Genomic DNA, 16,273 nt, shown 5'->3' with positions numbered 1-16,273 from the left:
AGCTGCTCCTCATAAGACTTGTTCTCCAGCCCCCTCACCAGCTTTGTTGCTCTTCTCTGGACACGCTCCAGAACCTCAACATCCTTCTTGTGGTGAGGGGTCCAGAACTGAACACAGTATTCAAGGTGCGGTCTCACCAGTGCCGAGTACAGAGGCAGAATAACCTCCCTGGACCTGCTGGTAACCCCATTTCTGATACAAGCCAAGATGCCGTTGGCCTTCTTGGCCACCTGGGCACACTGCTAGCTCATGTTCAGTACATGCTAAATCCATGTTGACTGGGCCTGATCACTCGGTTCTCTTGCATGTGCTTCATGATAGCACTCAAGATTACCTGTTCCATGACTTTCCCCGGCACTGAGGTGAGACTGACAGGCCTGTAGTTCCCCGGATCCTCTCTGCAACGCTTCTTGTAGATGGGCAATCATTATAAAGCTAGTCTAATAATCACCTGGCTATGTTCAAATGTCTAGTATAGATATCTGAGCCTCAAAATGAAAAGCAATTTTACACCAAAGCATAAAGCTGATGTGTCAGTGAGGCTGAAATCTGGACACAGAACTGCATGTGCAAACACTTGAGTACTGAGCAGAGGTAATAGTCACTATCCTGGAACTGCTGAGTCCACTTCTCCCAGTATAGGCTAGTATGTGCGTAATTTTCATTACCATAAGGAAATGCTTCTTATTTGTGTTCAGTTTGTTGCCCACAAGGACGTCAAATCCTTTTCTGCAGAGTTGTCGGTAAGTCATTCTCTAGGATATATGCAGTTAGTTTTTCCCAGGTGCTTGTCTTTGCATTTTCTTCAGGAGGATCCTATCAACACATTTCTTCAGCTTGTCAAGAGCTATCTGAATAGAAGGTCTATTCTCCAGTGTAACAGGCAGTGCCCTGAGTTTGCTGCCATCTGCAGTCTTGCTAAGGCTGCATTTCATACCATTGTCAAAGTTCCTGTTAACTAAACACTATGAGTCTCAGCACTGGTCCTTGAAGAGTGTTGCTCATAACCAGTCACTGTATTCCACGACAGGGCTATTTTCTCAATACCTTGTTCTAATCCTATGGCTCTGAACTATTATTGTCTAGCTGAGTCGTAAAGGCTCTTGCTAGAACAAAAGGGCTCGATATTTTAAAATATTAAGACGTTAAAGAGGAATGAAAGTAGTAAAAAGGTAAGGAAAAGATCATAAAACGCTAGATAACTACAGCGGTAAATTCTGGACTGATAAAAAGTTAATCAGGGCTGACCATTTAACTTCTAAGTAACACACTTAAGCTTTAGGATTAGTTAGGGTTTTAGACATACTCCTATCCTTTGACATTCTTATTGATTACAGGCAATCACTCAATGTGTCAGCCTGTTTTCAATTCCATTCTCAATTTTCTATTTTCCCATGTATACTGTAAGAGATCTGAGGAAACTTCAAGTATGAATAAACCCATTCTTGAGAGTAGAACAATGCCATTCAGGCACCAGATTTCTTTTTAAAAGTTTTATTTATCTTGATAAATTAATTCTTTTTTTTTTTTTTTTAATATGGGACAAACTCATTTTTCCTTAAACAAATTAAAATGTAACTAAAATTTCTTAACTGAAATATTTCAACCAAACATATTCACAAAATGGAAGATATCCAATAAGGACAAGTTGCACGAACAGCTAAAGTTGGCCAAACTTAAATACAAATACACTGATATTTTAAAAAATCACAGGTAAGATATCATTCTCTCTCAGCTACACTATTCTTTGTGCCAAGAAAAGGAGGAAAGTGAAAAAAGCCTATGTATTGTTGCGGACTTGCCACAGGAATATACAGTTGCCTGAATTAAGAATTAAGAAGAGGAATTTCAAATTCCTCTGGTTTTCTTGCTTATTTTACTACATCGACAATTAATATAATATCTTCATTTTCAGATATTATTGACTGAATTTTGCTCTCCATCAGCTGAAAGGAAAATAAAAACTTTCATTAGTTTTATACATAAGGTTAAGTTAGCCTCTACTTATTTACGCATAATTCTGAGAGTTTTGTGGGTTTTTTGCCTATTTTATTGAAATATTTCAATTTTTTGTTTCTTAGCTGATAAGCTTTCCTTAGCTGGACATAACAGTAAAATTTCAGCAATTTGTAATGCTGACTTGTGTTTTTTTGACTCACCTGGAAGTGAGCATGAAGAATGCATACTTTTTTCTCCAGTGCACCACACAGATTATCACAAATCATCTCAAACGACTTAATACAAAAGGATTATCTTCACTAAAGTGTGAAAGTAGGTGAGCACACCTTGGCCTGAGGTTTAGCAAATTGAACAGGCAATGAGAAAGTATTGGGAGTAAAGTGAGAAACTGCTGGACGAGAAAAGGGTGCAAGTGAGCAGCTAATTGGTGTGTCAATGTGATGGGACAGCGTGTCTGACCCCCAGAGTCTGTCCTGTTACTTTATAAAATCCTATCTTGAGCGGTTTTCTGTGTCACCTCTTTCTATCCTGTGTGTAACTTGCTAGTAAACTTCACTGTAGCTTAACTAGTGGGTGAGCAGAAGATCTGCAACAGGAGAGACCCAAGGTGAGGGCTGGTGACCTGGTGGGGGGATTATTGTGAATTCAGAGAGTGAGGGTGTCTGCACCTCTCATTGGCATCCTTAAGCCATGCTCAGCCAGAGAGGATCAGCAGCAGGCTCTTAAAAAACTTGCCTGTTGATTTTCTCTAATAAGTCCTCAAGATATGTCAAAGTAAGGAGTTATTTTCTGTATTAAGTTCCTTATAATTTAAAAAATACCTCCAGTAGAGTCTTGTATGTATTTCAAACATCTAATATAAAATAGAAAGAGAACACACCTCTGGGTATGTGTCAGTCAGTCCACAAAACAATTTTTTTGGCTGTGGTATTTTTGGAAATGCTGCTTTCCAATAGCCAGTCCTGGAGATCAAAAAGGATGGGATAGAAAAGAAAAGTTAAGTAACCATCATGTGTCAAAACCATTGCAATCTTGACCCAGCTCTTTCCTTTCTCTTCCAGCGTAGAACAGAAATGAAAAATATACTTAATCTCAGCACAGAATGGACACACATCAGAAAAACACAAAGAATTTGGGTGGTAAAGATTCACTAATACTTATTTTCTTCTTTGAAAGGAAAAGAAATTTGCCCTGCTCTTTAAGACACTGCAACTATTGAAAAGTGGGTGTAAAAATTCTAACAAGTTGGAAGAACAGTATCTTCTCTGAATTACTGTCTCTTTCTATGCAAAGTGCATGATATGGCAGAATATCCTTTTTATTTCTGATTCACTTACACCACTTCTTTCAAGAAGCAAGCTGTTTAGCATATGTTCTTTCAGGTAGATTCAGTTTCTGAATCTAGCGAACATTACAAAATCTTCACTGGTAAGATAAAACTGGCATGTTTGCAATAAATTCAGCAGTTCAAGAAAAAGGAAAACATTGCATAGATAGTCTACAATGCAGGTATTCAGAACAGCTGCACTGTTAGTACAAGTAATTGCATATAATTTTTCCCCTTGTTGTATTGACAGAAGCCCTGGAAAAAGTTGTGTGAAGGGAATTTGGGCATCAACATTACAGCACTCACCTCAGGATCACTTGTTTGTATTAATTTCTACAACAGTGTGAGTGAAAAAGTTTTATCTATGCTAGAGAGAAACCTCTACCCTATTTGTTTAAGAAGCGCAGATGTTTCACACACACACTAAAATAAATGCATAAATTGTGTTCACCTTTTGCAGAACAAAATTGTGAAGATTGCCACTAAGAGTGTTGCAACTGCTACCACAAGTAAAATCCATGCTGAAAAAGAAATAATGTCTTCTTTTCCTGAAAAAGAAACAGTCATAAATATTGTCAATAACAAAGAGGAATTAGATGCACAGCTGTGTCAAACATCTGCTCGGGCGACTGGTGAATGTCAGTCTGAACGGTTTCACTTGGAATAAAAATCAACTCTTTAATTTATCACGTTAGCAGTAATGTCTGCTAGGAGAGATTGAGTCTGTTCATCCCCTGCAGGAAGCAGGTATGCACTTCATCTGGAAATGTGTAACTTTTCAGATTTATTTTCTGTGTTGGAGGGTTGAGAGGTTTATTAAACTTCGTCCTTCTCTTCTGTGTAGTGTGGAGTGAAACAAAACATTTACCAATCCTTTATATATCTTTGTGTCCATAGGTGTGCAGCAACGCGTGAGCAAAATAGGAAATTTCTGGGGGCAGAATAGCCAAAGGTGTGGATTTGTTCTTACCAAACTCAACAGGTGCACTCCACTCCCCCCAGGCTGGGCTCACAAAGCAGGCACTGCCAGCTGCTCTCATTTTCAGGTAATACTTCTTCCTCATATTCGATCTTCGAAATGTGTGACTATTCCCCCCCTCCTAAAACAAAAGCAAAACTGAGCTGTTTTCCTCTGCTGTGTATAGCTGTTGATAGTATGCAAGTGTCATTTACCAGTGAAACTCTTACAAGGCAATGAGAGCATTCCTTAGACTGCCGTTCCAGAGCAAAAATTACATATTCATGTTTGTTATGTATGTAATATGTACCCATCTCTGTATCTCAAAAATAACCTGCCACTCACTAAAGTTTTTAAGTTTAGAAGCTTTTTGTCTTTGTAAACTCTCATGATATAGTCCGATTTGTAGATAATTTCCCTTGGTACATTGACAGAGGCAGAAAAATATCTTGAACTCTCTCATTTCAATAGTACTAGAATTGAGTGGTTTAAGGAATAATCTGTCTATATGCACCTCACTCTACTCTGTCTTTGCATTATGACTTTTCAGCAAAAGCATAACTTTCTACCCAAACCTGTAAAATAAGCTGAAGACTGCAATACTTAATGTTTCTAGAATTTACTGAAACACACTTGCTCTTCAAGACTTTCAGGTTAGAGGTGGGGTGCACATGCTGCACTGATTAGAGGGAGTCTCCATCCCAAAGCACTTTTGTGGTCTTTGTTTTTCATAAAAAAAACTAATGCAGGAGATTATAGGAACCTTCCAGTACCTGAAGGGGGCCTATAGGAAAGCTGGAGGGGGGCTGTTCACTGAGGCTTGTGGGGATAGGATTAGGAGGAACGCGTATAAACTGGAGAGGGGCAGATTTAGTCTGGACATTAGGAAGAATTTCTTCATCATGAGAGTGTTGAGGCACTGGCACAGGTTGCTCAGGGAAGTTGTGGATGCCCCATCCCAGAAGGTGTCCAAGACCAGGTTGGATGGGCCTTGGGCAGTCTGATCTAGTGGGATGTCCCTGCCCATGGCAGGGGGGGGTGTAACTAGATGATCTTTAAGGTCCCTTCCAACCCTGACTATTCTATGATTCTATGATTTTTCACTGTGTCTCTCTTCTCTGCTGTCACTGGTGTGTAACTCCAAAGTCTGTTTCAAATATTTGAGGAGAGTGGACAATGTAATGTGAAATGGAAGTTTTTTCAAAATACTTGTAGAACAATAATAAAATTCTATCCTTGAATGCATAATAAATGACATACATCATGACGATTTACCAGTTTGACACATTCATGAAATTTATATATAAAGATGACATAAAGCATAGGCCATTGAATAGATACTGATTTAGAGGCATTTGCATAGTATTTACTTTACTCAAGTGACCATGAAAACAATGTCTTGCTAATTAACAGAACAAACAGAATTACCTGTATGGAAATATATTTGGAGTTTCCCTCAGGATTACCCTGTAAATTGAGAAAAAATGTTATTTTTATGATTGTTTGTTTTGTATTTAGACAATAAACCATTTTTATCTACTGTCCTCTTTTTTTCTGCACTAGTCTTGTGTACTTGACAGCTTGTTGAGAAGAGCTAGTAATTTATCTAACATTTAGTATCTAATATATAATTCAGCTACAATGGCAAGTTTATATAGTAACTAATTCTTCTATGGAAAGGTATTTCTTTTTGTAACTACCTACTTTCAGATTTCCCAGATATCCTGATCTATAAGGCCTTACTTAAAACATTACTGAATAAGAATCCAAGATTCTCTGCAAATTCTGTTTACTGGTTTCAGAGGCAAAAAATACGATTGAAATTACGTTATTCACAGTGTTACCATTTATTTATTTGCCTGCAATGCAAATAGGTTTCAATTGTGAAAATGAAGTTTGAAGGCTAACTGTAATAAAATATAGTCATAGTTTATTAGTAAACAATATTAGTTCATACCTGGCAGAGGTAAAGCAATAAATTTTACAATACAGCAATTGCTGGATTAATAACATGAAAACCGCTAATGATTATTTAAAAAATGCTAAGCAATTCAGACTATATGTGAGTTGAATATTCTTTATAAACCAAATATTCGGTATATTGAAAGACTTTAAGTATGTATTACTTCACTGCAATGCACTTTTATTCCAATGTCACATACAGTTTTCTGTAAGCTTTCTTTGTTGCAGTGGCCAAGGGATTCGGAAAAGTAATGCAGTTTTTTAGAAGTTAGTTGGGCTTGCAAGAAAACTCATCTATGAAGTATCAAGCCCAATCCAGGCTTAGAAGTTCCAAATAACAGATACCTAAGAAACACCTTCAATCGGACACTAAGTGGCCGATGTTGGTTGTAACACAGGCAGGTTTTTCCTTTGTACTCACTATCTATTGTCATCTAATGCAGTTCTGCCACAGTTACAGTAGTTCAGGTCTGCTCCTCTTGCAGCAGAACACAGCAATCTCACTCCTTCCCTAATTGCTGAAAAAAGGCTTGTAAAGCCACAATTTGAATTTGACTTTCAGTAGCTTCAGTAACCTGTGCTTATTCATGCTGCCCCTCTGCTTTCTCTCACATTTATTTTCCTTTCATTGAGCATTATACAGCTTCAACTCTTGCATCAACAGGTGTGTTGCTTGTATATAATATCTGGATTAGTTATTTACATTTCATATACAGAGAAATTTCATTCATCTCTATCAACTCATTCTTGTTAAGTGGATGGACGTTTCTCTGTGCAGTATTTACAGCCCAGCTCTGCCCTCTCGTGGAGATGGCATGGAGATGATTTATGGTTTTAAATCGGAGGCAGGAGGATTTAGACTAGACACTAGGAAGAAATTCTTCACGATGTGGGTGTTGAGACACTGGAACAGGTCGCCCAAGGAAGTTGTGGCTGCCCCATCCCTGGAGGTGTTCAAGGCCAGGTTGGATGGGGCCTTGGGCAGCCTGATCTAGTGGAAGGTGTCTCTGCCCATGGCAGGGGGGTTGGAACTAGATGATCTTAAAGATCATCCCTTTGGGTCCCTTCCAACCCAAACCATTCTATGATTTTATGACTATGATTCTATGCAGTCACCACTGGAAAGGCTCCAGTCCAGGAGAGTTCCAACAGATCTCAGTGAAAGAAGTGCCTTTTCTGAGTTTTGTTATAGCCAAAGCTGTAATATTTTCAAGTCTTGACTAACTCCCCTCAGTCCTACACAGACACAGTTCTGCAATGCATTTCCAGCAATATGTCACACCAGGGAACAGGGATTAAAAAATAGGGCAGTATGGCATAACATGGTGCCTGAAAGGCACAACGACAAAGAGATATGTTGTTATGTATGAGGAAGGCTACAGTGTACAAGGGAGATTGATTTTCTTCTTATCCATGTGTACTGGTAAACGACAAGGTATGTATTAATATTAAATGTAGGTGAAGAAATTCCTCTTACCTTATACTTGATGTTGATTTCATATTTAAAACACTTGTCTTTGTTAGAATGATTTATTTGGGGTGGTTGCCATTGAATTATGCAATCATTTTGGATTTCTTCACAGTGGACAGTAATATTTGATGGAGGCATGAGCTTTTCTGAAATTATATACCCAAGAATTAAAATACGTCCAGGGATGGTGACTCAATCACCTCCCTGGGTAGTCTGTTCCAGTACTTGATAACCCTTTCCTTGAAGAAGTTTTTCCTAATGTCCAATCTTGTTTTGTTTCACCTGCCGTGAGTGATATCACAGCTTAATTCTTCCTCCTTGCTGAATGAAGCCTTGTTTGTCCACTTTTTTTGACACAAGAACGAAAACAGTGGGACTTCATCAAAAAGGCTTTACTACAGTAAAAATAATTGTATAGAATATTTCCAAGTAGAGCACAACATGTGAAAAAACACGTGAAAACTTAGGGTATTTTCTACACACATTAATTTCTTTAACCCAGGTTATGGTGTTTGTGTATGCCATTCCTACCAGCAATTAGAAGTAGAAATCAGTGCTCAGAAAAAAATCTCTTGAAAAGTCTCCTCTTTGGGAGACTTTCGGGAGTCTTTGGGAATCATTGAAAGGACAACAGAGGGAAATATGATCTCCTAAGTCCTGTGGATGTGGCTGAAGAAAAACCTAAAACCAATAAGAGCACATTGCTAAAGAATCCAAGGCAGGCCACAGCTGTGGAGCTTGCTTGCTTTGTTTGTCTTGTTGCTCTTTAGCTTGAAGAATAGGTTTTCTACAATAATCCAGTCTCTTGCTTTCAATTGTAGGTGAAATGGGGTACTTGGTTCCTTCTTAGGGATAAATATTTTACTACCCTCATGCAATAATGATAATAAAGCAGAAAGAGATGATTTACTTACCAATTTTATACAATTGAATGTATTCATCATAGAACTGAATCAGAGAGTCTTTGCTAGACCCATTCACCAGGAAGTACGCTTTTTCAGTATCTATCCTCACGTTTTGGAATCTACATCCCACATTTCTGCCATTTTCATCTTTAATGTAAATCTCACATTCCATTGTATTGTCATATCTGTATATAGCAAGGTATTTTAGTTAAACACATGCAGTGTGATGTTTCAAATGAGAATTCAGACTTCCCTAGATTCAAGCCGACCTGCTTACCTCGAGTTCTGCCAGTAGAGAAAATACTGGGTATCTCCTGGAGCAGCCCTGCCTGCCTGCCAAGTGCAGTTCATGAAGGAAATGTTGTAAATCACACAGGAGAAGTTTTCAATGGCTGATCCATTCACACCTGCAAACACAGGAATACCTGTGATGAGGAAAAATCGTTTGACTACTCCAACTGGGATGATCTCGACACACGCTTAGACATGTTATACACCTGCAACTTCAGCTGGTTATTGTATGAAGTATGAATTACTTGCTTCATTTTTGGTAGTAAAACTGGAAGATGCTTGTACTGGCAGATTCAATTAAGAATTTGTCATGAATAAATCCTCCAAAGATATGATGGAATAGGTTTCAGGGGAGTCTAATACAGACTGACAGCTAAAGTGGTTACCACTGTGCTTTAAATTTTTTGTTTTCAAAAGGAAGCACTGGTCCCACAACACCACTAACTGAAACATTTCCCTGCCATCCTTCAGCACCTGCTATATCAATTCTATTTGTTTCGAGGATGTTCTTCATCCCCCTGTCAAATAAGTGGAAAGCATAAACAGCTTCCCTGTGAACTCCAGAAAGGGAGAGAAACACAACTGTAGACCTGTGAATTTTTACAACACTTTGGGAAGGTGTGAATGTAAAATTGCGAGGTGTTCGTGTTCTGCAGCAATACCTCCTTCCAACTGGGATCAGTATGAGGAATCTTCTCGTCACAAACATATCCATTTACTCCTTAAACCCCACCCTCAACAAAACTCAATAAGGAAACTAAGCATATGTTTTAAAAGGAAGGGTGACTTATCCATCCTTTTATAAAGAATCTGCAAATACTTTGAGCTCGATGAATGAGTAGTGTCATTTTGTATATGCCGGCTCTATGTCGCTTAAATGAACAGATCTTGTACCTCATTCTCTTAACAACCTCATACATTACCCCTCTCATACAAAGAAGAGTAATTTTCTCAGACCTTTCATTATTGTGGATAGTACACTGCAGAGTGCTGGGTACTATGCCATGAGTTGCTTTGTGACAGAATTCAACGTGTCACAGATTTCTCAAGGAAGAATTTCAGTACTACAGCCACAAAGCTCTTTCACTTGGATTTGTAATAATATTTTAAAGACATTCAAACACAGTCAAGCACAAACAATTAGAAAAGCATAGGCAATTAAAAATATGGCACAAAGCCAGATAGCAACTGAGGACTGAAGAATTGCTGAGCTAGATGTAGGAAACTCCTTTTCACAGAAACATTGGCAGGAGAGTGTGAAAAGGAACCTGTTCATCCTACAGAAAACAAATGAATTAAGGAATGCAGGGTTTCAGTTTTTCTTTTACTCCCAGGCCATTGGAAGGATGCAAAACCTTTCCTAAAAATCCAGCACATTACCTTGAGCAATATATCTGCTTATGCTTCCGTATGTGCCATTCAAATACACTGTTGTGACAGAAAAGCTTGCCCCATTGTGTAGAGGAGGTACTATATTTCCAAACATGCACTTCACATTCTCTGCCTGAAAAATGTCCTGCAGAAGGTTTAACTTCTGGATTTTTTCATCTATTGGTTTACACAGTGCTGCTCGCTGTAGAAAGAGTTTAATCTTGTGCTTGATTTGTAACAGTGGGTCCACTACAATAGTGAACTAATTAATGTCTCCCCAAACTCTAGAACCCTCTTCCGAGAAGTTTTGGATAATGAAGCTTTACCAGTGTAAGGTGAAGAGTTCAGTCCTTCCCTCCAGAAAATCTCACAGCAGTATTAGAAATAGTAGTTCCTCCCCTCCTTCTACCCATATTCCAACAAATCAGTTGAACCACCTTAAAAACTATTGTATGTACTTTCATACGAATCAGCAAATGGCTGTAATGCACTTTATGCTCCTTTAAAAGACAAAGTGAGACATTCCACAAATTACTGCCTGGGCAAGGAGCTGGCTATTAACATTAGCTTTCTAAAAACTAGCACCTAATTTGGGCAAGTCATACAGGTGCTTTTTCTATGCAGTGATGAAGGAAGACGCAGACAGTGCCATAAAAGGTGCATGGGATACACTGCTTTCAGGCAAGGGCTGCACCTCTCTAGTAGCTCCTGTCAGAGCTTAGGCGACTTCAATTTCCACATTTAGGTATTTGAAATGAAGGTGATGTAAATCTACTCAAATCTGTGATTACTGATACAGGTGATATAGCTTCATGGAGTACAAGAGGAGTCTCTAAATGTCAGAATTTTCTAGAAACCACCTATAGAAACATTAATGTTTACCGTAGATATGGTATACATCTTGCTTGACACAGTAGTGTAGAGTAAAATGCTCTCTCTCTATTCATGCAAAATAGACTATTGAAATCAATACTTTCCTGTTACAGTTCCTGTTGCTGAAACAACTTTATTTTGAAGATTACATGGACAATCAGATGCACAAGAAATTTTGGAAAAATGGATGGAGACAACTTTGAGTTCCAGAGGAAGAAAACTTTGCTGAAGGAGGAGTAATGTATGTAGATGGAAAAGAATAATCCCAAGAGGACAACTACATGACTTGCTTTGAAGCATCTGTGCAGCTTGTAGAGGCCAAAAGTGAAAGAGAAAACTATTTTGCTTAACAAACATAGTATTTACAAAATAGGAAATGCCATAGCTTGCTGTCTTCGCTGTGTAAGCGCAGAAAACAGACTAATTCAGAAGCAGAAGTTGCCTTTTCATAAAGCCATGACACTTCCCAAGTAATCCATTTACACAAGTTCTGAGTTTTATATCTCCTGTCTAGTATGAAAACTTTGTATCTGAATTGGAGTTGAAGTTTGGACCTGATCTGGAGCTGAATTTGGCAAGGAATGTGAAAAATAATGTATGGGCTTCTAAAGGTACATTGGTCAGAAAGATAAAAGAAAGTGTACCACTCCTTACAAATAAGACAGGAGAACTAGTCACAACAGACATGGAGAAGGACCAGGTACTCAACAAAATTGAATCCCTCAATGCCCAGGTAGGGACTGGATGAGTGAAGTCTTTCCTATCATAAGAGAGGATTGAGTTTCAGACCATCTGAAGAACCTGAGCATACATAAGTCCATGGAACCCAACAAGATTAATCCTAAGTTCTTAAGGGAATTGGCTGATGTAGTTGCTCTCCATCATATTTAAAAAGTCATGGTAGTCAGGTAAAGTTCCTGGTGACTGCAGAAAATTGAACACAGCATTTTCAAAAAGGGTCATAAGGAGGATCCTGGGAACTATCAAAGAGTCGGCCTCACCTCTGTTCCTGGTAAGATCATGCAACAGATCTCCCTGGAATTTATGTTGAAGCATACAGAAGACAGAGTGACAGCTAACATGGCATCACCAAGAGCAATTTTCGCTTGAGTAATCTATTGATCCTCTACAATGGAGTGACTGCATTGGTTGGTAAGGGAAGAACAACACGTGTCATCTACCTGGATTTCTGTAAGCCTTTGGCATGGTCACCTATAACGTTCTTTTCTCTAAAATGGAGAGATATGGGTTTGACAATGAACTGTGCTCCAGTTTAGCCCCCCTCTGCTGACCACTAAACAACGTGCAGTAGTTCTTTTCCTTTCTTCCTGAAGCTCCACAACTGGGAAGAGGAATCAGGAAAGGAAAAGGAAATCTGAAGGTTGAAATAGAAAATCATTTTAATAATTTAAGAGAAACTGGTATTACTAGTACTACTGCTACTACAACTAATAATAATAAAATACATAAACCAAATACTCAGCCCAATCACCAACTGTGTGCTAAAAGCAGTGGCCACCAGATGTTGCACACTGCAATCAGCAGTTCCAGTGGTGCAAAAGTCACAGCCATGATGAAAAGTTCATGAAAACTGGAAATGGACTTGGAGCAGCAGCTAGACTTGGATCATCACAGCAAGTGGGTCCTCAAGAGATGTCAGTCATTGACAAGATGGGCTGTCCTGAAAAATTTCTCACTTATATAAGAAGTGTGACATTAGTGGTATGGAATACTTTTATTGGTCAGCTTTAGCCAGCTGTCCAGGATCATCTCCTCCCATCATTATGCAATTGGCTACTTTGAAACTGCACAAGTTCCTGGGTTCCATGGAAAAGGCATTCCATGGCTGAGCAGAAAACTGAAATAGAATGTCTTATCAATTTAATTCTCACATAACCTGAAGTACGGCAGCTACTTAATATAACTTTCCGAGAAAAAAAAAATTATTCTAATCCAGCTGAAACAAAGACAGACTGCTAGATGATGAGGAACTGACTGTATGAGTGCATCCAAAGACCTACAGTAGTCAATGACTCAGTGTCCAAATAGAGCCAGTAAAGTGTTGTGTCCCTTAAAGAGGCAAATATGATTTAATATCTTCATTAATAACATAGACTGTGGGATTGACTGCATACTCAACAAGTTTGCGGATGACACTAAACTGAGTGGGAAAGCTGATGTGCTAGAGAAAAGGGATGCATTTCACAGGGATTTGGACAGGCTTGAGGATTGGACCCATGTGAACCTCATGAAGATAATAAAGCCAAGCGCAAGATCCTGCACATGGGTTGGGACAATCCCGAATATCAATACAGACTAGGGGATGAAGGGATTGAAAGCAGCCCTGCAGAGTAGGATGTGAGGATACTGATGGATGAAGAACTGGACATGAGGTGGCAATGTGTAGTTGCAGCCCAGAAAGCAAATCATAACCTGGGCTGCATCAAAAGCAGCATGGCCAGCAAGTTGAAGAAGGTGATTGTGTCCCTCTACTCTGCTCTAGTGAGAGCCTGCCTGGAGAACCGAGTCCAGTTCTGATGTCCTCAGAATAACAAAGACATGGACCTGCTAGAGGGGGTCCAGAGGAGGCCCACAGGAATGATCAGAGGGCTGGGACGCTTCTCCTCTGAAGCAAGGCTGAGAGAGTTAGGATTGTTCAGACTGGAGAAGAGCAGGCTCAGGGGAGGACTCATTGTGGCTTCTCAGTATATAAAGGGGTCTCTAATGACAGAGCAAGGAGCAATGGTTTTAAAGAGAAAGAGGGTAGATTTAGATTGGACATAAGGAAGAATTCTTTTACAATAAGGGTGGTGGGACACTGCAACAAGTTGCCTAGAGAATTTGTGGATACCCTGTCATTGGAAGTGTTCAAAATGAGGGTGGATGAGTCTTTGAGCAACCTGATGTAGTGAAAGATGTCCCTGCTTATGGCATGAGGGTTGAACTAGATGATCTTTAATTGTTCCCTGCCAACCTAAACCATTCTATACCTGTGTGAATGTGCTTGGATCTTAAGAGCTGCTCCAAAAATACTATGCCATCACAGGCTTCTGTGTCACAACAATCAACCTTGAGCATGCACAGCACTGTATCTTCAATGTCCCTGAATGTTTATATCTTGGTTTTAGGTTAGTCAGTGAGGACCCGTGTGTCTAATTCAGTCTGTCCTTTGTACTTAAAAATTCTCATTTCCACAGCATGAAATGCCTCTCACCAAAGTTTCTCTGAAACCAGGAAACGAAATAATCTTATGCATCAGTCCCATCGAGGACCTGATTCTGCAAGAGTTTTATGAAGGCAAGAATTTCACAAGAATAGCCAGAGAGGACAGATATGCCTCAGTACCAAGATAGATTTCAACAATAACTAGAAAGCACTGCTAAAACAGAGTCTATCTTGTTCCTGCTAAGGATACTTTTCTTTACAAATTGTTAAGGATATGAAAGAAAAAGAAGAAAGTGCAATGACTCACCTCCATTAAAACTTTAAATAGCACATTTAATATTATAGTCTCAGTCACTGAACATCAGTCCTCAGTGAAATTCATGCTACTCAATAGCTGAGTCTATCATCTCTGCTGCAGGTGTTGTACAACAGAATCGGTAAGGTGCAGGACTGATTCCCAGATATTTGCATGCAGAGGTTACTGCCTAGCACATCTAAGACAGAAGAAAATTTAAGCACAGCTGCTTGTAGTAAGAAGTACTTTACACTCCACCTCTGACAATTGCACCATGGAAATGTTCTACTCACAGTCTATGCAGTGCCAGCCAACACATAGCTGGGTGGTCAGTAATATCCACTGAGTCACGAAGATGAGTGTAAGAGGAGAAGCCATCTCTTCATCCTTGGAGAGAATAGGGAAACTTGGTCAAGGTAAAAGATGCTAGTATGAAGTACTCTGTTCTGAATTTGCCTAGCCTGACCTGCTTTTACACCATCTGACTATCTCTTAGTTCTGGTTGAAGGAAAGATTAGACAGAGTTCTCAAGCAGACAAAGAAATGTTCAAGCAAACAGAAACGAAGAAAAAGAAGTTGTCTTTTTCTGTAATAAAACAATTTGTATGATGATTTGTAAAGCTGCCGAACTTAGGAGATCACTGTACAAAGGTTAAATATGTACATTTGATGACTGCTGTCCTACCAGATACATAATCCTAAAGATTATGTATCTGCTATGTACAAAGGTTAAGATGAATGATCGTCAAGTAAACAGAAAATACCAAAATATGTCATAGTAATATCAATCAGCTCAAGTTACCCAATGGTAAATATGTATATATAAGTTTGGTGAGGGCATTAGTTCATCTACTTTTAAAGATGTTTTTGAATATGGTCTTAAAAGTGGATAGAGAGGCAGTGTCTACCTTCTAGAAATTCGCAGCATTGTATCCTCAATTCTAAATTCTAGAAATAGAGTACCAAACCCAGTAAGAAATTCTGGGTAGGACCTTTCTTAGCAGGCAGAAGGTACTTTATTTGCAAAAATACTTCATTCAAATCAGCTTTGTGCTTTCCCTTGAGAACTTTTCAAATTTTGCTTGAGACATCATCCCTCCAGCCCTGGATTTCCTAGAGTGTCAGTGAATACTTCAGCAAGCAAAATAGTTGGAAAGACAAAGATGGACCTACCTTCTATTTCAAAACTCCTTTATCTCACTTATCTTTCCATCATAGTCTTCAGACTCAGAGAGGATGGAAAGACTCGTATTTTAAATGGTTGTATAGCTATAAATAGGGCTGCCTCCCTTGCTGCTGTGTTTTGGGGAACTGTTGTACCATCGGAAGTGTTGCAAGTTGCAATGTTCATCACTTCCCTCCTGAATCTTACCAAATCCACTTAATTGCACAACTCATGATTTCATATTACATGAACTGGTTAGATTTTCCTAGTATAGAGTCCACTGATGTGGATCCGATGAGTGCATAAATATGTTTCTTTTACAGGTATTTCTCTCTAGATCTACATAATACTGAGTAGTAAAAAGCATCTCTCAGTACAAACAATGTCTGGGGGCTGGGAGCAGTGGAGGCTTCCCATGGTGGATCAGCCAGTGTGTATTCCAACTGCAGGTGGGAGCAGGACAGCTGGAGGCAATGGGACAGCCCCAGCCCTGGGACATTGGGCATGTCTTCAGTGATAGGCCGAGGCCAG

General features: G+C 39.2%; 1 protein-coding gene across 2 annotated transcripts; it reads right to left on the bottom strand.

The window, feature by feature from the left end:
- Nucleotides 1-1,521: 1,521 nt before the first annotated feature.
- On the bottom strand, nt 1,522-16,273 carry LOC104063742 (granulocyte-macrophage colony-stimulating factor receptor subunit alpha). 2 transcript variants are annotated; one of them, XM_054056711.1, is made up of 10 exons: nt 15,751-16,272; nt 14,871-14,964; nt 8,860-8,989; nt 8,592-8,767; nt 7,684-7,823; nt 5,673-5,711; nt 4,257-4,386; nt 3,738-3,834; nt 2,840-2,921; nt 1,523-1,946 (listed from the first exon to the last, which is right to left on the bottom strand). In XM_054056711.1, the coding sequence occupies exons 2-10, from the start codon at nt 14,953-14,955 to the stop codon at nt 1,872-1,874; spliced, it is 954 nt and encodes a 317-aa protein (XP_053912686.1). In that variant the 5' UTR covers nt 14,956-14,964; nt 15,751-16,272; the 3' UTR covers nt 1,523-1,871. The 2 variants fall into 2 exon arrangements, with proteins under 2 accessions (XP_053912688.1, XP_053912686.1); XM_054056713.1 differs by lacking the exon at nt 14,871-14,964 and having other exon boundaries at nt 1,522-1,946; nt 15,751-16,273.

Source organism: Cuculus canorus, chromosome 1, assembly GCF_017976375.1.
Source record: "Cuculus canorus isolate bCucCan1 chromosome 1, bCucCan1.pri, whole genome shotgun sequence".
Taxonomy (NCBI): Eukaryota; Metazoa; Chordata; class Aves; order Cuculiformes; family Cuculidae; genus Cuculus; species Cuculus canorus.
Note: the sequence above shows the minus strand (reverse complement) of the source record. Positions and strands in the feature narration are given on the sequence as shown.